This window comes from Nycticebus coucang, chromosome Y (genome assembly GCF_027406575.1).
Source record: "Nycticebus coucang isolate mNycCou1 chromosome Y, mNycCou1.pri, whole genome shotgun sequence".
Classification (NCBI taxonomy): Eukaryota; Metazoa; Chordata; class Mammalia; order Primates; family Lorisidae; genus Nycticebus; species Nycticebus coucang.
The window spans coordinates 3,681,755-3,704,469 of NC_069805.1; the positions used below are offsets into that span (position 1 = coordinate 3,681,755).

Consider the following 22,715-nt stretch of genomic DNA (forward strand, 5'->3'; position numbering starts at 1 on the left):
ATAGCTGTTACTCAAACATTATACAAGCTATCATGTAACAAAAAGCATTTGTGTCCCTTCATATTTTATAATAAAAACAAAAAACCAATGAACAAAGAAACAAAAAACATAAAAATATAATGTTAATAATCTTAAGCATACTTGTTATTCTTGATAACTAAGGATAATTAGAACAATATAATTTTGTGCTAAAAATTTCTTAAATGATTTCTCTGATGACATGGCTTCCTCAATCATTTGACAAAATCTGGAAATTATCTGGGGGAACTCTCATTCTAACACAAGCTTAGCAACAGTTGTTCAACAATAATCACATTGGATATTTAAAAAGAGAAAGCCTCAAACCACAAGGACAACATAAACATAATAATAATATTAATATAATCATAGCCAAGAAATTTAAGAAACAATATAAAATCTAATATCTAGTGAAGATTACATTCTATTAGAAATATTTCTTTTGTTTTACCTTACAGCTTTACCAGGGAGAAGAGCCCAAAAGACATGAAACAGTCTAGAACATAGAGTAAAATTTTCTTACCAATGTTGGCAGATAAATTGAACATCTTGTAAAGGCAGAGACAAATGTCAGGCAAGGAACTGAGATGTGGACAAGTGTCTATTAGGGTGACTCTGAAGTAGTCTGTTGCAATGGATAAAATATACAACTTTTTTTCACTTAGCCTTTTTATGTTATGGGACATTTTAAGTTTAAGGTACACGGAATAGATCTTGCTTATTTATAGTTTTATTGGAACAGCTCTGTGACCTCTTAGCATATGTGCAAGCTGCTGAATTTATTTTTGGTTATCTTTAAAAATTTTTTTTTAATAAGTATAACTTTAACTCTAAGTGGAGTTATTTTCTTTGGCAAAACTAGGCACCTAAAAAGTCACATGTCATTTTTAATTGGTGTCCCATTTCTCGCCATAAATCCTGTATTTTTCATACATATGCTAAAATCAATTATTACCCTACAAGTTCTGTACAGATCTCTTAGCTGTTTGGAAAGCCACATGCTAAGATATGAACTGTTGTTGCACCAAGTAAAGACTTGTATAAATGGTTTTGCAAATACCTTCTGAGAAATTTCCTTCTGAAATTCAGAGGTATAATCCATCAAGAAATAAAGTACAGACTGTATTTGCAAAGAGGATTTATGAAAGGATCTAGGCAAGGGTTGTTGACCTTTCTGTAGACATAATGCAACCATCTCCTTAGTCAAATGAATTGAAATTTTGACAATAGATAATGTAGTAAGAAAAAAAATATGAATTTCATAGCCAAGGGACTAAAAATTTTTCATTGTTTTCAATTAGTGTCTGAATCGAATGCTACATAAGTTACATTTTCTGAGATAAGATCCTTCTGATATGTTCTCTTCACTAGCAAACACATAGGGGGAATAACAAGGCATAATTAAGAAATATTAACCAGGATGTGAAGATAAGGAAAGTATTCAAGGATTCAAATTCTTCTGCTATAGAAGAATTTGATCATTTAGATTCAGTACTATTTCCTTATCCAGTCCATCAAAAGAGGAGGCTAAAGTATAAACATTAGGAATCCATCCAATATAATAGCCAATCAGTCCCCCAATACTGTCTCTTGATTTCTAACTGATATCTAGATAACTAAGAATTGTCTTACATTCTAACATATTTTTCCCCCCTCAGGTAAAATATTGTAGCTTAAATTTTACACTTAACGATAAGACAAACTCTTTCTAGGGACCATACATCCCTTCAAAGCAAAGGCTTTTAATAAAGTTGTGGGTGTCTTGCAAAGAATCACTGACTTCTATAGAACAATGTAGATCATCTACAAATTGAATAAATACTGAAGTTTTACAAGGGAAAAACAAATTCTCTGCTCTGAGCAATAAATAGTTTTATTTAGTATGGCTCTATAATCCACCTTAACATCCAGTAACAAAGTCCTTATTCAGAATATTTTCTAAACATTTGAATCTTCTAACTAAACTTTCTTTGTGTATTTACGTATATATGTATACATACTTACACATACATACACATAAAGAAATACCTGTACATATAAATATATACAAACACATATTCTTCTTTTTTTTTTTTTTTTTGTAGAGACAGAGTCTCACTTTATCACCCTTGGTAGAGCGCCGTGGCGTCACACAGCTCACAGCAACCTCCAAATCCTTGGGCTTAGGCGATTCTCTTGACTCAGCCTCCCAAGTACCTGGGACTACAGGGGCCCGCCACAATGCCCGGCTATTTTTTTGTTGTTGTTGTTGCAGTTTGGCCAGGGCTGGGTTTGAACCTGCCACCCTCGGCATATGGGGCCAGCACCCTACCTGCTGAGCCACAGGCACTTCACTCATATTAATTTTAAGTCACAGCATTTTAAAATATGTTAAAGTGATATTAAAACATTCATATCTACTTACCCAATTTCTTTTTAATGTATTGTTAAGAGTTTTACAGTTTTCTTCAACTAAGTTTTAAAAATATATTGAAAACAATTTTTTAATCTGTATAATGAGAATAAGAAAAGAATAGTCACTTCCTTGGCAGTAATAATTAAATGAAATAGTAAAATTTAAAATAAGATAATTCTTACATTAGTTAGTACATAATAATTTAGTAGGTATATTTTTTATTATAGGTTTATATGTGTATATAATATGATTATATTAATTAATATAAGGTAATGTCCCAAAGCTGAGTTGTAATTGAGTCCTTCACCCAGGAAGCATGCCATATACTCCAATATTATTTTTTATTGTTGTATTTTTATTTTTGTTTGACCATGTGTTCTGCAGTATTAATTCCCATTAACGCGGTGGCTCTGTTCATTATAATTTACACCATCCTTAAATGTCATTATGTTTTGTGTATCTTATTCTTCAAAGTTTATGTTTCTAAAAAAGAATTGACATATTTAATTTTTACCATGAGAATTCTATGGAAGTGTAAATAATATCAAAATAGTTTTATTTATTCATTTGTCAGCAACATTTTTTCTTTCATATTTATCCCCTACAAGTCACTGTATCTGGGGTTTTTAATTCTTTCTAATCATTTCTCAGCTATTAAATGTTGAAGCTTATTATCTTGTTCTGCATAACATTGCATTTTATGTAATCACAAGCATTATAGTATATTATACATATCAATACTTTTGACTAAATATTTTAATGTCATAACTAAAAAGTGAATTAAATAACTTTATTTTTATTTAAGTTATATTTAAGTTGTTTTTCTTTAAGAACAAAGTATGTGTGGAGAGATCACTTGGTTTGGATACTAGATTTTCAGGGAATAGATTACTAAAATCACAGGCAACTTTTAAAGTGTTATTCATCAATTTGTGGCGGCAGGTACCCATCGTTTAGCTCACAATATAAATATATTATATATAAAGATAATGTGTTTTCTTTTCCATTCCTGAAATATTTCACTCAACATATGTTCTACAGTTCCATCCAAGCTTCTCGAAAACACATTATTTTATTTCCTTTTATGGCTTAGGAGCACTGCATAGTGGGCATACATAGCTGCCACATTTTCATTAAACAGTATATCCATGTCACAATATTTGATAAAATAAATTAAATTAAATAAATAATTTTTAAAGAAATACAATTTTCCTATTTTGCAAAAGGGCATAATAAAAACGATGTTATAGGAATTATAAATATTAACTAAGTTTATTTATTTATTTATTTATTTTTATTTATTTTTTTTTAATGTTTTAGACATGGTCTTGCTCTTTTATTAAGGCTAGTGTGCAGGTGCTCAGACACTATTTCATTCTAGCCCTTGTAACAGAACAAGACCACATGTAAAACATAAATAAATAAATAAATAAAATAAAGTTAGAGGCTCCAACTTCAATCTCTTGTGCGCCTTCTCCCAAGTAGCTTGCATGACAGGCAGGAACCAAAATGCCTAGCTACTTTTTCTAATTTTTTTTTTTTTTCATAGACAAGTTCACTATGTTGCTCAGCCTGGTCTCAAGCTCTCGACTCAAGCTACTGCCTCAGCCTCTCAAAGTGCCTGTATTAAAGTGTCAGCCACTGCACCAAGGTTATCTTCATCTTTTTGTATAAACTTCTGGGCCATTTTCTCATACCACCAATCACAACATGCTAAGATATTTCAATTTCTTCTTTTCCAACAGTTTCCCCTTACTGGATAAATTATTCATATATTATTTATACAAATTAACAATTCACTAGACTATAGTGTTTCATTATTCATAATATTAGTTACCACATTATTTTAAATATTCCTTTTCTCAAAGAAACTCAATTGAAACAAAGAGCAAACTTTACCTGTTTAGAATGAAAAAGAAAGAAAGAAAGATAATCTATAATGTTGACAAAGTCAAAGTAAAATTAATGTTTTAAGAATGTGAAAAATATTTGGATAACATGTTAAATACAGTGTAAGAATGTGAAAAATATTTGGATAACATGTTAAATACAGTGAGTTTTCAGTCAAAGAGAAACTAATGCTAATGTTAACATTCTGGTAACTGCAGTTTTAAAACAAATTTTCTAAACTATGTACAAATGTATAGAATTAATTTTACCTTTGGAGCATTGATTCATTGTTGGCTTATTCATCTATAAGAAACGTATTGGAAAGGAAAATTAAAATATTAACGCACACACAAGGAGGACGATACCTACAGAAATTTTAAGTAGTTCATAATTGGTAAAAGCATAAATAAAATACAATAGATATTGTTTTAATATAATATAATTCACCGTTATTCACTTTGACTTTTAAGTAATCAAATTGTAAGGGTTGTGCTTTTTAATTATAGGTCTATATAATAATGATCATGATAATTATGCAGACAGATTATAGTTAAATAGCCAAAAGTAAATTTCAGTTGTTTTATACCGTTATGTAATACAAATGTACTTTTTCCTTCAGTATAACATAAAAAATGTAAATAATGCATACAGTAAATAATGCAAAGATAATAGATACCATGTTTTAAAGTTTTAATTTTCGCTAGGTTTCCCGCGCCTCCCCCGCCCCTTGTATTTCTCTGCGCATGAGTCCTTTATTTTCTGTGCTGCCGCTTCCCTACTTCCTCTGCGGCTTACCCATAAGTCACATCCGGTTTGAAGCCACTATATAAAGGTTTGCGCAGCTGCGGTTCACTGCTAGTTTAGCCGGTAGTGGCTCTGGTAAGCTTGCAAGGGGCAGCTGAGAAGATCGAGGACGTAAGTAATTCGGAATTTTAGGAAAAAAAAGACTCATTTTTTATTCAAGATAAAGAATTTGTAGTTAAGTCGTTTCCTATGACTAGTTAAAATGTGGTAAATCAGATTTTGATTTTCTCTCAGGCGTTTCTTGGAAATATTAAATGTTTGATTGTTTAATTACGTTATTACATGTATGTACGTGTGTACGCTTGTGCATCTAGAGGGTTTGAGTGTTGATTTCATAAAAATGTCCTGAATTTCCAGTGTTTGTTCTAGTCGTAGATAAAAACGCGGGAAATTTCCGGATTGTAAGTGGGGGTTGTGTTTTAAGTGTGCTGGTATTTGGTTGAATAGAGAACTGTTAATGCCCTTGAAAATACAAGTAAACTAGTTTTTGTTAAGTTCTTTAGCCCTCCTTGAAGTTTGGCATTCTTTTTGTTCTCCCTCACGTTGCGACTGGCAGTTAGGAATTGTTTGTCAGATGCCAGGCTAAGGCGCCATTTTGTTTCATGTGCGCGCGTTTTTTAACGGCTTTTTTTTGAGAATGCTGGCCTAGTTGAAAGTTATACCATAGATGTTTAACCAGTTTAATAACAAAAAGTTGGACAGATAAGCATCATATAATAAAATTCTGAATTGCTTGAGAGAAATGGTCAAATTTTTGTATCTCAAATGGCGTTACTACTTTAATGCCAAACTGTAAATAAGTTCACGTTTGCCTTAACAAAGTCTTCCCTTGGTTTCTGGTTTTTATTATTTAGTATTTGAAATACAGTTTGTAAAATATTGGATGTATGCACAATTTAGAACATTGTTTTTTGTTTTGTTTTGTTTTTTTGCTTTTTTTTTAGCAAGTCTATGTCACCCTTAACTCTTGGGCTTTAGCAATTCTCTTGCCTCAGCCTCCAAGTAGTTGGGACTGTAGGCGCCCGCCATGAGCCTATTTTGTTGTTGCAGTTGTGGTTGTTTAGCAGCCGTGATGCAGGTTCGAATCCGCCAGCCTCCGTTTATGTGGCTAGCGCCTTATTCACTGAGCTACAGGCGCCGCCTAGAACTTTGTTTCTTTTGCTTTTATTTGCGGTTAAAATACTATGGTCACTTTGGGTTTTTTTTATTTTGTTTTTAAATAATGTGTACTTCAAATTGGATGGAATATATATATGTATATATATAATTTTTTATATATAAAAAAGCACTTTGTTGTATGTTTTTTAATGTGTACTTTAGATTGGACAGAATGTATATACATATAATATTTATAAAAAAGCGCTTTTTTTAAATAATGTGTACTTCAAATTATAAAATATATATATATAACATATACATACATATATATATATATATAATATATACACACACATATATATTGTGTGTGGGGGGGGTGGAGGGAGACAGAGTAGAGTGCCTTTAGTACAGTGCTGTGGCATCACAGCTCACAGAAACCTCAAACTCTTGGGCTTAAGCGATTCTCTTGCCTCAGCCTCCCAAGTAGACGCCTGGGTATTTTTCTTATGAAATTTTCATTGTTGTTTAGCAGGTGGGGTCCAGGTTTGAACCCGCCAGCCTCCTTGTGTGTGGCTGGCGTCTTACCCACTGAACTATGGGTGCTGCCCAGATCTTTGTTTCTGTTGCTTTTATTTTAGATTAAAATACTATGGTCACTTTAGGTTTTTTTGTTTATTTGTTTTAAAATAATGTGTACTTAAGATTGGATGGAAAAAATAATATATATTTGACATATAATACATAATATTAATATATATTTAAAGTAAATTTAAATATATATTTTAATATATATTAATCTTATATATATCTTAAAAAAATTATTTTTTTCTGAGACAGAGTCTCACTATGTCACTCTTTGTACAGTGCCGTGCCTCACAGCTCACAGCAACCTCAAACTCTTGGGTTTAAGTGATTATCTTGCCTTAGCCTCCCAAGTAGCAGGAACTACCGGCGCCTTCCAAGAAGCCTGGCGATGTTGTTGCTGCAAGTGTGGTTGTTTAGCAGGTCGGGTTCTGACTCAAATCTTCCAGCTCCTGTGTATGGGGCTGGCGCCTTTCTGAGCTGCGGGCGCCGCCTAGAACTTTGTTTCTGTTGCTTTTATTTTGTATTAAAATACTGTGGTCACTCTGGGGTTTTTTTCTTTGTTTTTAAATAATGTGTACTTCAAACTGGATGGAAAAAATATATATTTTACATGTACATATAAAAAATATATAATATTAATGTATTTTATTAATATAATTAATATACTATATAAAACTATTTGTATAATTATAATTAATATATTATATATTAGTGTATATTTAATATATAGTCAAATGTATATATTAATATATTTATATTATATGTATATTTAATATACATATTAAATTTATATTAAAATATATATTTAATATGTATTATATATATATATGTGTGTGTATATATATATATATATATAATTTTTTTGAGACAGAGTCCCACTATCCCACTATGTCACCTTCGGTACAGTGCTGTGCTATCACAGGTCACAGCAACTTCAAACTCTTGGGTTTAAGCTATTCTCTTGCTTCAGCCTCCCAAGTAGATAGAACTACAAGCGCCCTCCAGGATGCCCGGTCATTTTGTTGTCATAGGTGTGGTTCTGTAGCAGGTCGTGTTCGGACTCAGATCTGCCAGCTTGGGTGTTTGTGGCTGGCGCCTTACCCACTGAAGTACGGGCGCCACCTAGAACTTTGTTTTTGTTGCTTTATTTTAGATTAAAATACTAGGGTCACTTTGGAGTTTTTGTTTTTAAATAATGTGCACTTCATATTGGATGGAATATATATATTTATATATACATATATAAAATATATATCGGATACTATATACATTTTATATATTAATATGTAAACATAATTATATAGTAATTGTTTCGAATATAGTTAATATTATAATATAATTATATATTAATGCATATTTAATATAAATTTTAATGTATATTTATATTTTATATATTTAAATTTATTTATATTCATATATTTCAATTTACATTTATATTATATATTTAAATTTATATTTTTATATTTTATATTTTTAAATTTATATGAAATGTATATTTAATATATTATATATATATTTTTTTGTTTGTTTGTTTTGTTTTTTTGAGGCAAAGTCTCTCTATGTCACAAGTCGGTACAGTGCCGTGGCGTCACAGCTTATAGTAACCTCAAACTCTTGGATTTAAGCGAGTCTCTTGCCTCAGACTACCAAGTAGATGGAACTGCAGGCGCACTGAAGGCGCCCTCCAGAACGTAACGGCTGTTTTGTGGTGTCTGTGTTTAGCAGGCGGGTTGGGACTCAAATCTGCCAGGGTTAGTGTTTGTGGCTGGCATCTTAACCCACTGAGCTATGAGCGCCACCTAGAACTTTGTTTCTGTTGCTTTTATTTTATATTAAAATACTATGGTCGCCTGTGGCTCAGTTGGTAGGGCACAGGCCCCATATACCGAGGTTGGCGGGTTCAAACCCGGCCCCGGCTGAACTGCAAACCAAAAAATAGCTGGGCGTTGTGGCGGGCGCCTGTAGTCCCAGCTACTCGGGAGGCTGAGGCAAGAGAATCGCTTAAGCCCAGGAGTTGGAGGTTGCTGTGAGCGGTGTGATGCCATGGCACTCTACCGAGGGTGATAAAGCGAGACTCTGTCTCTCCAAAAAAAGAAAAATAATAATAAAATAAAATAAAATACTATGGTCACTTTGAGTTTTTTTAGTTTGTTTATTTTTAAATAATGTGCACTTCAAATTGGATGTAATAATAAAAAAAAAAATTGGATGTAATATATATATATTTGATATATAAAAATATGTATCATACATAATATATATTTATATATTAATGTGTAATATCTTATATTAACAATTAATGCATTATTATGAATACAATTAAAAATATTGTATATAAATTATAATTTAAATATGTATTTATATATTTATATTTTACATATATATTTAAATTTATATATCTTTATATTTTCTGTATATTTAAATGTATATTAAATATATATTTCATATATATTACGTATATATATATTAAAAAAATTTTTTTTGAGACAGAGTCTCACTGTGTCACCCTCGGTACATGCTGTGACGTCACAGCTCAATGCAACCTCAAACTCTTGGGTTTAAGCGATTCTCTTGCCTCAAAGCCTCCCAAATAGCTGGAACTACAGTCGCCTTCCAGGACGCCCGGCTATTTTGTGGTTGTAGGTGTCTTTGTTTAGCTGGCCGGGTTCAGACTCAAATCCTCCAGCTTGGGTGTATGTGATTGGCACCTTACCCACTGAGCTCGGGCGTCGCCTTGAACTTTGTTTCTGTTGCTTTTATTTTAGATTAAAATACCGTGGTCACTTTGAGGGCTTTTTTTTGGTTTGTTTTTAAATAATGGGTACTTCAAATTGGATGGAATATGTATATATATATTATATATATAAAATATGTCATATATAATACAGTTTTATATATTAATATGTAAAAATATTATACTAACAATATAATAATAAATATCAAAATATTATATTCTATATTAATGTATATTTCAGATAAATTCAAATATATATTTAAATATATATTTAAAATATCTAAATATACATTAATATATTAAAATATATTAATATGTAATGTATGATTTATTATAATTATTAAAAAGATATTTTATACATTTAATAAATATACTAAATACATTTAAATATTTATAATAAATATTTATATTTTTAGTTAAATATATATTTTTAAATTTATATATGTCAATATATGTATTTAAATTTATATTTATATTGTATATATATAAATTTATATTAAATATATTATATACATATATAAATTTTTTGAGACAGAATCTCACTGTGTCACCCTCGGTAAAGTGCCGTGGCGTCACAGCTCACACCAACCTCAAACTGCTGGGTTTAAGTGATTCTCTTCCCTCAGCCTCTCAAGTAGCTGGAACCACAAGACACTCTCCAGGACGCCTGGCTGTTTTGTTGTTGTTGTTTAGCTGGCCGAGTTCAAATTCAGATCCGCCAGCTTCGGTGTATGTGGCTGGCGCCTTATCCACTGAGCTGTGGGCGCCGCCTAGAACTTTGTTTTTGTCGCTTTTATTTTAGATTAAAATACCATGGTCACTTTGGGGGTTTTTTTGTTTGTTTTTAAATAATGTGTACTTAAAATCGGATGGAAATATATATATAATAATTTTTGTATTTATATATATATATAAACCTATATATATATAAAAAATAATTTTTTCTTTTTTTTTTTTGAGACAGAATCTCACTAATGTCACTCTCGGTACAGTGCCTTGGCGTTACAAAAAACCTCAAACTCTTGGATTTAAGCGACTCTCTTACCTCAGCCTCCCAAGCAGCTGGAACTACAGGCGCCCTCCAGGACGCCGGGCAATTTTGTTGTTGCAGGTGTTGGTGTTTAGCAGGCTGGGTTCAAGCCCAAATCCGCCAGCTTTGGTGTATGTGGCTGGCGCTCTATACCCTGAGCTACATGCACGGTGCCTGGATGGAGTATTTTTTAAATATTCTTAATACCAAAAAATGTAAATTGATTTTGAATATATTAAATAGCTTGATTTAATTATTTTGTAGTGTACATGAATGTCAAAATATCACATTATACCTCATAAATGTATACTATTATTTTTCAATTAAAATTTTAAAAGAGTCAGTTTACGTATTTCAGGTTGAAAAACCATATTAACTTTTCCAATTTAGTTTTTACATGACACAAATTGAATATTTTGTCTTATTAGGTCAGTGTTCCTTTTTACTGCACCAGTTAAAAGTTTCAGTTTTTAGGTAATCATTAAAAAAGTTAGCCTTTGTGTGGTACTTGAGTGTTAAAACACCGTGTAATAAAATTTTATCCTTTTGGATTAATTTTGTTGCATATATTAATTTTTTTTTAACATTTTACAGCAAAATGGTGGAAGCAGATCGACCTGGGAAACTGTTCATAGGAGGCCTCAATATAGAGACCAATGAAAAGACTCTGGAAGCAGTATTTGGGAAATATGGCCGTATAGCAGAAGGTAATTCTTAAAAATTTGTATCTGTTCAAAGTTAAATAGATACCAAATTTATTTCATTGAACAGCCAGATTTTTTTTCTTTACTTTCATGACTATGTTTACATTTCTATTTTTTACTTGAAAAAAAAAATGCCATGAGTAAAGGGTCTGCCAAGAATATCCTACTGAGAAGAGAAAACAATAAATTTGATGTGCAGGTAGGATATGAAAAGGAATGATAAAGGCTGATAGTAGAGTTAGTACTGTAACTTTAACAGAATATACATGTCAGAATAGAATAATATTGATAATATAGTTTGGGGTCTAATGTAATTTTATAGTGGCTAGTATTTTACCACGTCCAGGGGTTCAACTTAGGTTAAGGAGGCTTTGTGAGAAATTGTTAAAGAATTATTAATTTTGAAAATATAGGAAGTTCAACTTTATATTGAAAATATGTAAATTAAAAGATTTACATGTATTACAGTTCTTTTGATGAAGGATTGGGAAACCAACAAGTCTAGAGGCTTTGCATTTATTACTTTTGAGAGCCCTGCTGATGCTAAGGATGCTGCTAAAGAAATGAATGGAAAGGTGAGAATCTTAATTTTTTTTTTTACTAAGGTATTATTAAAAGCATATGAGACAAAATTCGATAACCATTACTAATTTTGCCACATATTGCTCAAAATTATAATTAGGAGTCTGAATAAATATTTTGTCCATTAAAATTATTTTTATGTTAATATTCCTATATAAGTGTAATTAGGCTTTTAGGTTTCAAGAAGCTTCAAAACTTACAAGGATAAGAGAAACAGATTAATATTATAAAAAAGCAATTGCAATTGATGAAAGTACTTATATAGCATGTAATCCTAGAAAGATCTAATAGGCAATGTTTCTTCTTGTTATTCTGGGTAATGTTTATAAGAAAATCTTATTTGCATGATACTTTCACATTTCAAAGAGATGTTCTTCCTAACAGAATATAATAATGCTCAAATTGAAGGTGGGTAACAATAAGTAATCAGTACCCTTAACTTTAACTTTGCTCTTCTCTCCTTTACTCTTTGTGTTCTGTAGCCATAATGAATTTTGTAAGATGAATAATTAATCTTTATTTACAGTAGAGATTCAGGGCTGTTCCTGATTTAACAGATGGTTTCTTTACTCTTGGATTTGAATTTTAAGAATTGTTTGTCCTGGAGCCCTTAAATTTCTCAGTAATCTTCAACATTGCAAAGTCATCCCATTCTGGGCTCTTGCATTATTTTCTCCAAAAATCCTTTATTTCTTACTCATTATATATTATAGATATTTTTTTACTGTCTCTACCATGTATTAATTTGATGACTGTTAAGTTTTTTTAGTGTGCTTTTATTTTTGTAATCCATTGCTGAGTTCAGTATGTTGCAGACATGATGTTATTGACTTTTTACTTTGATGTTTTCAGGTTTGGTAGAAACTAAACATTGTGTTTGGCTCACAATTCTATGATAGATACAAAGATGAATTTGACTTATGAATAATAATTGATAATATTTTTTTCTCCTCTACTTTTCAAGTACAAAGAAACAGGTATTTGGTGTAGTCATTATTTCTAAACCTTCATCCAAAACATAATCCGTCAAGTGTCTCCTGTGTGTCAGATATTTATGTAGCACCTGGAAAAATGGTAATGAATAAGACAAACTACCTCCTTTTTTGTGGATGTTTATATTGAAAGTAAAATACAGAAGTAATCATAAATGTTAACTTCATATCCACATGAATGCTAAGGAAAACTAGTTAGAGTTTGAACAAGGGATGGCCAGTGTCTTTATGTACAAAGATCTAGGAATTTTGGCTGACTCCTGAAAGCTGAGAATAAAGCAGCCATTCACAAATCTGGCAAAAATATTTAGGATACAGAAATAGCAAATAGCAAATTAAGCCTAAGGTAGGAACTAGCTCTGTGTCTGTTGATAGTGGGAAGTAGGAAAATGTTCATACCAGAGGTCTTGCTGTAGAGAGTGAGGATTTAGGATTTTCCTAAAATAATACAAAGTTACCTGAGTATTCTGTATGAAATTACAGCTTCTTTGTGTTTTCAGAAATTACTGTGGGTAGTTATTGTACGATTAGGACCTTTAAGTGTTTTTTACAAATAGCATGGAGTGCTATAATAGTTACTTCTTAGTTATAAAATAACTAAAACTATGGTAAATACAGAACTAAAAATCATATTGGGAGATTTTTCTAAAATTTTAATAGAACAAAATAAAAGACTCATCACTTTGAATAATAAATAAATGTTATTGTTGAACCTTTAATGTTCCCTTGGGACACAAAAGTTTAAATGAATGATGAGAATACAAGGATGAAGTGAGTTTATTATAGAAAATGTGCTAACTTCCTTAGAATGATATTATTATCCTTTTTTGGTGTTATATCAGGACTTTTCAAATATAGGACATTTCAATGAATTTTAATAAGCTCAAATATTGTCATGTCCAGTGGCATCATGGAAGGCATTTACTAATTAAATGGCTTATAATTTGGCCTGTGAAAGACATGAGCATTTTAGAAAAAAATTTTTGGGGAAAATCATTAATCTTGATAATAGTTATCATAAAATAAAGCTTGTAAAATGTGTTTGAGTTAAAGGTGATATAATCTTAATGATAATATACTTTTTATCCTTTCGTTTAAGTCTTTGGATGGAAAAGCAATTAAAGTAGAGCAAGCCAACAAACCATCTTTTGAAAGTGGTGGTAGACAGAGACCACCACCTCCTTCAAGAAACAGAGGCCCTCCAAGAAATCTGAGATGTGGAAGAGGAGGAAGTGGAGGATCAAGAGGGCGTCCACGTGGAGGACACATGGGTAATGTTTTAAAATATAAGAGGGAATCCATAGGATTCAAAGACAATAAGTTTAAATACATACACAGAAATTTCTCAATTTTTATATATTTCCTTTCTGGACCAAAAAAATCAACATTATTAATATTAAAATTACTCCTAAATACCGAAGAATTATTTTATGAATTATTTGATTGAAATGTTGTCTACTATTTATAAAATCTTAATTACTTTTCAGTGAACTATATAAATTTCAGCTTTTGTTTATCACAAATCCTAATTGTCTTTACTGATGATACAAGTTTTCTGCAGAACTTCTATTATGTTAGAATTCTATCATTTGGGACTAAGAACTTCCTCTGACTTTTGTCATTAAAATATTAGGGAATTTTGAAGATCATACAGAGAACAGAAAGAAATGGTTTCCTTCTTGCTGCATCCATATGCAAAGATCTATGCAAATCAATTTCTTTCATTCTGTGTGGAGAATTTGTACGTTAGCCTTCCTGTAAAGAAATTTTGATTAAAGAAAGTAGAATTTTTGTTTCTCAAAGGTGTCTTTAACTCAAGAAAAATCTTAAAAAAAACACTGCTTGGGGTTATATGTGTGTCTTTGCTGTATGTGTGAGGGGAATGAGTCACTGAAAATACTATCTAGGAACCATTATGATAAAGTGAAAGACATTTATGTCAAACAATATTTATTGTATCTTAACTAATGTTCAGTAATCAAATAGCTTCAAGATTTGCTAGTTTGATGTGCAATTCATCTGAGACATTTTTTGAAAGTGGAATTGCATGTTTACTTTTAAGAAACAGGATTCAGGGGTGGTGGGTTCAATCCTGGCCCCGAACAAACTGCAACAAAAAAATAGCTGGGTGTTGTGGTGGGTGCCTGTAGTCCCAGCTACTCCAGAGGCTGAGGCAAGAAAATCGCCTAAACCCCGGGGTTGGAGGTTGCTGTGAGCTGTGATGCCATCGCACTCTACTGAGGGTAGAGTGAGATAAAGTGAGACTCTGTCTCTTAAAAAAAAAAGAAACAGGATTTGTTTTGTTTTCTTTCATTAAACTGATTTTAAGAATCAAGTTTAAAGTTTCTCTGCCACAATGAGAATGCATTTTCTTACATGTGACAATATTAGGGAGTTTGAATATATGTAACTTTTTTTCTAGTTTGATAAAAATAATTTTTTTATTCTTTTTTTTTTTTTTTTTGTAGAGACAGAGTCTCACTGTACCGCCCTCAGATAGAGTGCCCTGGCGTCACACGGCTCACAGCAACCTCTTAATTCTTGGGCTTACGCGATTCTCTTGCCTCAGCCTCCCAAGCAGCTGGGACTACAGGCGCCCACCACAACGCCCGGCTATTTTTTTTTTTTTTGGTTGCAGTTTGGCCGGGGCTGGGTTTGAACCCGCCACCCTTGGCATATGGGGCTGGCGCCCTACTCACTGAGCCACACTGTTAAAATTAGAATGTACTAAATAGATGAGCATTGTTTTATAAATGGATTACAAAATTATACGTTAGGAAATACTGTAGATAATCAATTTTTCTGGTGCATCATCTTTTGATAGTTCTGGCTAATTGTGTTTATGTTTGTATATTTTTGGTTTATTTTTTATAATAGATTTTTGAAAAAACTTCCTGAGTTATTTGAAGAATTATTTATCTTTTTCTTTCTAATACTTAAAACTTTTTTCTAGTTACAACTGATAAGAGCTCTATTTCTCTATATTCTAGTTGTTTTTCTCAGTTTTCCAAAATAGACTTTTTTCTTTAAGTGTTATATTAATACTTTTGTCACATAAGAAAATAGAAAAAAATAATGAATTCTTAAGTTCTTAAAATGTAGTTAAAATTTATAAACAGTAACAAAAACTTTTAGCCATTTGCTAAATGTGATGCCCCTTAACTTACTAAGGTTTTGTTTTAAAAAACAGATGATGATGAATATACTGTTAATCTCAGCATGAGTTCTTCTAAGGGACTCTTTCCAGTGAAAAGAGGTCCATCTTCAAGAAGTGGAGGTCCTCCTCCTAAAAGATCTTCTGCTCCGGCAAAAACCAATAGTGGTATGGGAGGACGAGGTAAATACTATCCATTAGAAAAGACATCAGTTTCTTATGAGTGAAAATGAACTATTGTCAACTCGGTATTTAACTTTAAATTGAAGGAACAAATTAAGAAGTGAAACACACTGGTATATTTTCTGTTCACTAGCTTATTTAATATCTCATTAGATAAGTTTTAAACTTTATGGTGAGGAAGTACTAAAGCTTAATTGTAGAAGCATAAGTGATTAACATTACAGTGGGGAAGCATTTCTTTTAATTCTATGTTTGTTACTGCATTTCTCGTAATTCTTAGAGTTTCTATCAACAGTCCATGAGTAGGCTTTTTCACATAGGTTTAAGATGAGGATTTTCATGAAAATGATGAAAGTTCTGTGAAAGAATTTTCTGAACAGTTGGGTAGTAATATTGTGTATTTTGACCAGCTTGTTTCTTTAATTATAAACCATAATTCAAATTTGCCATTGTTTTCCTTTTCTTTGTTTGAATTATGATGTTTTATTTTAAATACATATGTTGGTGGATACATCCTTATCCTCAACATGATTTTTTTCATCTCTTATGACTCTTATTAATAGTGTGTCTGTGTCCTAGTCTACATATTCAGTTTCTAAGATCACAATAATGCCTCATGCAAGAAATTATTTTTGGTTATGTGAGAATACTAAAATATGTGAAGGTATATAAAATAACTTAGCAGGAAAAAAGTCACTGTGGGCTTAGATAATATTTAAAAATAAATTTATAAGTATGAAAAGTAGACTTAGAGTCAGCCATTTTAAGTTATCTTTAAAAATCATAGTTGTGAAATATAAAGAAGACATTAGTAGACTTAGAGTCAGCCATTTTAAGTTATCTGTAAAAATCATAGTTGTGAAATATAAAGAAGACATTAATCATTAAGACTTTACAGAGATATTAAATCCTAATATAATGGTACTTCTGGATAATTTGACATGGTTTAAGGAGAAAATTTAAAACAAGCACAAGATAAATAATAGTTTTAATAGAAGAAATGATAATTTTGAGAATGATGTAAAAAATACTGCATGGGAACAGAAAATGAAGAAAAACAATATAAAAACTAAACAAGTTTGAGAAAACAGTCTAATACTTAAATCTGAGTAAAGAATTTTAGTGTTTCTCTGGATCTTTGATAGGGCAGGAAGTTGGAGATCAACAAGGCTAAGATTTGACTCTTGACTTCAGAATATAGCTCGTACATTTTCATTAATAAATTAACCAGTGAACACATGAAACTAAGTTGAAAGAGTCTCCTCTAAGAAATAGGACTAAGAATTATTAGCACATGGAGAGAATATTATAGGAGAAAATTTTCCTATTTTAAAAGAGGTATAAGGCCTAAATGAAACCACTAATAGTGTTTATATGCAGTAGAAATCAACATAGCGATAATAACAAAAGCTATATAATATATTTCAAATTCATTACTTTTAGATAAGTCAGTAGTCAAATACCTAGCTTCATTAATTAAACTTTAATCAGTAAACACAAGATTTTGGATGTTCTGACTGAGAATATTCATTAGTAAGTTAGGTGGAAGAAATTAAAAGGGTAAGAGAATAGCTTTTGCCTGGAGTAGTTTTTTTTTGCAGTTTTTGGCCAGGGCCTGGTTTGACCTGCCACCTCCGGCATATGGGCCAGTGTCATACTCCTTTGAGCCACAGGCACCGCCCACCTGGAGCAGGTTTTAACCATTAAGAATGAGTTTTTACAAACTAGGAATGAATGATTGGCTCAAGCTTTATAAGAAGATCTGGCCTTGAAGAAACTGTATAATAAATTCAAAGGAAGAAACAATGAAATAGGATATGCAAAGGAGAATTTAACTGATCATTAATGGAATAATTATTTAACACATCAAATTAAGAGTTATTTATAGATTACTTTGCCTTTTTATTTTTTGAGAGAGTGTGTCACTCTCACCTGGGCTTGAGTTCAGTGTTGTGATCATAGATCAATTATACCCTCAATTCCTGGTCCCAAGGTTCCCATCTTCCCTCTGAAGTTACTAGGACTACAGACACATGCTTTACATCTGGATAATTTAAAAAAATTGTTATGGGGTCTTACTCTGTAGACCAAATTCCTGGCCTAAATTCTCCGACTATGGCCTCCAATAGTGTGAATCACAGGCATGAGCCAATGTAAGCTGTCTTGCTGTTAAGTCCCAAAGGACACTGATTTTTATAAATATAGTGTCAATATGCACAAAAACTATGAAGTCACATCAATGGTGCATTCTGGGGCCTTAAAATAATTCGCTTAAATTGAAAAGATGGAGGTTAAATAGAAGTAGTTTTTGACACTTAAGTTATGATAAATTTATATAGTTTTGTGGTCTTTGAGGTTCCATAGAACAGTGTTAACCAGGATTGTAATAACTTCAGTGGGAGTAATATAAAGAGAAATAGAATAAATTCTGAGTGAAGGCAAGATATTAAAGAGGCTTTTTAAGTAATAAAACTCTTCCCCCGTGTCAATTGTCGTATTTCATCCATCTCTAGAAAAGAAATAAGACAGTTGACAAGGGGGAAGTGTTGACAGATGTAAGAAGTATTAAGGAGGTAGATTCAATCATTCAAGAGGGAAAAACAATATTTTAGATTATTTTTCTTCGTACATTCCAGCTTTATACTTACGTAATCATTTTAAAATTAAATTTCCAGTCTCACGTGGGAGAGAGAATTATGGAGGTGCTCCACGCAGAGAATCAGTGTCTTCCCGGAGAGATGACTACATGTCACCAAGAGATGATGGTTATGCAGTAAAAGAAAGGTAAAAAAATAAATAAATAAATGTATAGGGCGGCACCTGTGGCTCAGTGAGTAGGGCGCCGGCCCCATGTGCCGAGGGTGGCGGGTTCAGACCCAGCCCCGGCCAAACTGCAACAAAAAAATAGCCGGGCGTTGTGGCGGGCACCTGTAGTCCCAGCTGCTCAGGAGGCTGAGGCAAGAGAATCGTGTAAGCCCAGGAGTTGGAGGTTGCTGTGAGCCGTGTGACGCCACGGCACTCTACCCAAGGGCGATACAGTGAGACTCTGTCTCTACAAAAAAAAAAAAAAAAAAAAAAAAAAAAAAAAAAATATATATATATATATATATATATATATATATATATATATATATATATATATATATATACACGCATACATACATACACATATACAAATAGTTTATATTTTTGTTAAGGTGAAATTCACATAAATATAAATTTAAATATTTTGAAGTGAACATTTCAGTTACATTTTATATGTTCTGTGTTATACAACAGCCATCTCTGTCTAATTTCAGGACATTTTCATCACCCCAAACTGAAACCCCATTACCACTTAGGTGATCACTCTCATTCTCTTGTTTCCTTCTGTTTCTGGCACATACCAGTCTTTGTTGTCTTTATCAAATTAAACTATTCTGAGCAGTTTCATATTGATAGGATAAAAAAATACATGACCTTTTGTTTCTTGTATAATGTGTTCTATGTTCATCTACCTTATTACATGTATCACTATTTTACTATTTTTATAGCTAAATAATACTTCATTGTATGTCAGTCAGTTACCCATTAATTTGTTTGGGTTGTTTCTACAATAGAACTGCTATGAACCATTCATATACAAATATTTGAAAACTTTTCTTTTTTTTTTTTATTAAATCATAACTGTATACATTGATATGATCATGGGGTATCATACACTCGCTTCATAAACCATTTGACACATTTTTATCACAGTGGTTAACATAGCCTTTCAGGTGTTATCTCAGTTCTCAATTATTTTTAAGAGTGGGATTTCTGGGTCTTAGTATAATTGTTTAATTTATTGTTGGGCTAAGACAATTATCTAGAGCAGTTCTCCCATTTTGTATCTCTACCAACAATGTAGAGATGTCTTTCTGTGTCCTCTCCAACACTTGTTATTTTTGCTTTTCAAATTTTTAGTATCTCATTTTGGCTTAGAGTTGGATTTTTCTAATAATTATACAGAGGGGCTTCTCATGTGTTTTTCACCATCTGTATGTTTTGTTTGTAGAAAAGTATATTTAAGTGCTTTACTTTTTTATTGTATAAGAGTTATTTATGTTTTGGATATTATCAGTATATAAATATATGTGTGTGTATATATATATATTTTTATTTTTAATTTGCTGCTTTTAAGTTACTCAAATAGAAATTATCCAAGTTCTCGAGACACCAAGGATTATGCTCCACCACCTAGAGAGTATGCATACCGTGATTATGGCCATTCTAGTTCAAGGAGGGAACATTCTACTAGAGGATATAGGTACTGAAAAATTCTCTTCTAATTATTTTTAAATAGAGTCTTGAAAATATCTGTTTTTATGTTAATTAAAACTATTTTTTAATTTAGTAATCGTGATGGCTACAGTCGAGGCCGTGATAGGGATTACTCTGAACGTTCAAGTGGAGGCTCTTATGCATATGAGAGTTATGGTAAGTAATCCACTTTTTGATTCAAGGTGTTAAATAGTCAAGGTACCTAAATGTTAAGCTTGAAGCATCTTTAGGTGGTGAAGTGAAGAAGACACTGATGACTCAGTGAATTTCTTGGTTTGAAGTTTTAGTTTGGTTGATCAGTTTGACTTGTATAAATTCTTGTAAATGATTGAGTCAGGTTTAATGGCCTGGATTTTTTTTTTTTTTAATGAGTTTTTACTCGGGGTCAGGGGGATTTATCAATTTAGCCTTTTAATTATTTTTTGAATTTTTTTGAATTTTAAAGTAAGTTTGGTATATTATTTTTAAGAGTAGTGTCATCTTTTTCTCCATTGAAGAAAAATTATTTTAACACTTTATATGAGATAATAAGTGTTTAATATTGTGAAACATAGGAATAAAGTGAAGTGTTAGAATGTAAGCCTATTTTCAGAACATGTGATTAAGCATTTATTTTTCTTGCCTAGGCTGGTGTACAGTGGCATAATCTTGGCTGAAAGCAGCCACAAAATTCTGAGGTCCAGCAATCTTCTCATGTCATTATCTCAAATAGCTGAAACTACAGGCATGTACAATCATGTCTAGTTAATTTTGTTTATATTTTGTCCAGGTGGGCTGTCACTATTTTATGTTGTTCAGGCTGGTTTTAAACTCCTGGCCTCAAATTGATGCGCTTGCCTTAGCCATCCAAAGTGCTAAAATAACAGGTATGAGCCACTTATCCAGCCTAATATTTACCTTAACTTTTTCAGGTTAAAAAAGTATTACTCGTGAACTTTTAAATTACAATTTCTTAGCTACTATAGCATCCTCAATAACATCTCAGGAGAAGCAGTTGAAAGCAAGTTTTTCCAAATACAGTACTTAGTACTTGAACTTCAGTCATACTTTAATGATGGCAACAAAAATGTTTAATATAGTTCAATGTAAATTTTGTTCTTTAAATTGATCTTTTAGGGAGCTCCCGTGGTGCACCACCTGCATGTGGACCTCCTGTGACTTATGGTGGAAGCAGTCGTTACGATGCTTATAGCAGCACACGAGATAGATGTAGTGGAGGTCATGGTGGAAATCGGGAGAGTTACTCAAGCAGCAGAAGTGATGTCTATTCCAGTGGTCGTAAGCGTGGTGGCAGACAGGAAAGAGGGCTTCCATCTTCTGTGGATAGGGTGTACCCTACTTCTCACGAGTCTTATAGTAGCTCAAGTTGTGGAGCTTCCAGAGTAAGTCGTGGGGGAAGCCGATCTGAACGAGGAGTCCGAAACAGATACTAAAAATACACTAAATTGGGTATCAAGCTTTCTTTGCTAGTAAAAAATTTCAAGTAGTGATTTCCCATTGTTGATTACCATTAAAGAAACAGCCTGGCTTTGGGGAGAGTGGCCGATACTTACTTTTCCCTCCATGAATCTCTTTGGATCATAAGAAAGAATTGTTCAAGATAATTGCATAATTGTTATGTTAATTGAAAGTAGAAATTACCTGTTAAAAAGTAATGTTAAAACTTTCCGAGTAAAAATTGTCATCAAATGCCATTTTCTGTCTAATATGAGTGCTGAATAATACAACTTTAAAGCAAACTTGTTTCAGTAATTAATTGTGCTGTTGTCTGAAATTTCCTTTAATGGCTTTGAACATGCAAAATTAAACATAGGTTTTCTTCTCTTATGCAGTCTTTGCCTACTTTCTAGTTTATTAAGAGGGTAAACAAATCACATGGGTCTTTGTAAAAAGGTAGAAGTGTGTCTTCCTCACCCATAATTTTGTCTGCAAGGAAGAAGTTAGACAAAGTCATCTTCATTTATGGCTGAGATTGGTAATCAGCAGAGAACAGTAGAATGTGAAGAACTGGATTAGATAACTAAGGGAGATAGTAGAAGATGGGTTATTCTCACTAATCTGATTAGGAGTGCCGCTAAAAATCAGCAATGCAAACACATACCAAAAAAAAAAAAAAAAGACCATGCTTAAAAGCTTAGAAGAAAAGAAAAGAAAAAAAAAAAAACTTAGGAGAAGATGATAATAGAGTTGACCTGGGTGAAACATTTTGTCAGTACTCTCTTTTTTCAAGGAAAGGAAATAGAT

At 32.0% G+C, this 22,715-nt stretch overlaps 1 protein-coding gene across 1 annotated transcript; it reads left to right on the plus strand.

The window, feature by feature from the left end:
* The first annotated feature begins 11,152 nt into the window (after window positions 1-11,152).
* Window positions 11,153-21,904, plus strand: LOC128579096 (RNA-binding motif protein, X chromosome-like). The gene is made up of 9 exons (XM_053581367.1): window positions 11,153-11,261; window positions 11,727-11,833; window positions 13,932-14,103; window positions 16,023-16,169; window positions 17,782-17,787; window positions 18,845-18,953; window positions 20,332-20,457; window positions 20,545-20,631; window positions 21,592-21,904. Exons 1-9 carry the CDS (start codon window positions 11,153-11,155, stop codon window positions 21,902-21,904), a joined length of 1,176 nt encoding a protein of 391 aa, XP_053437342.1.
* Window positions 21,905-22,715: the final 811 nt, after the last annotated feature.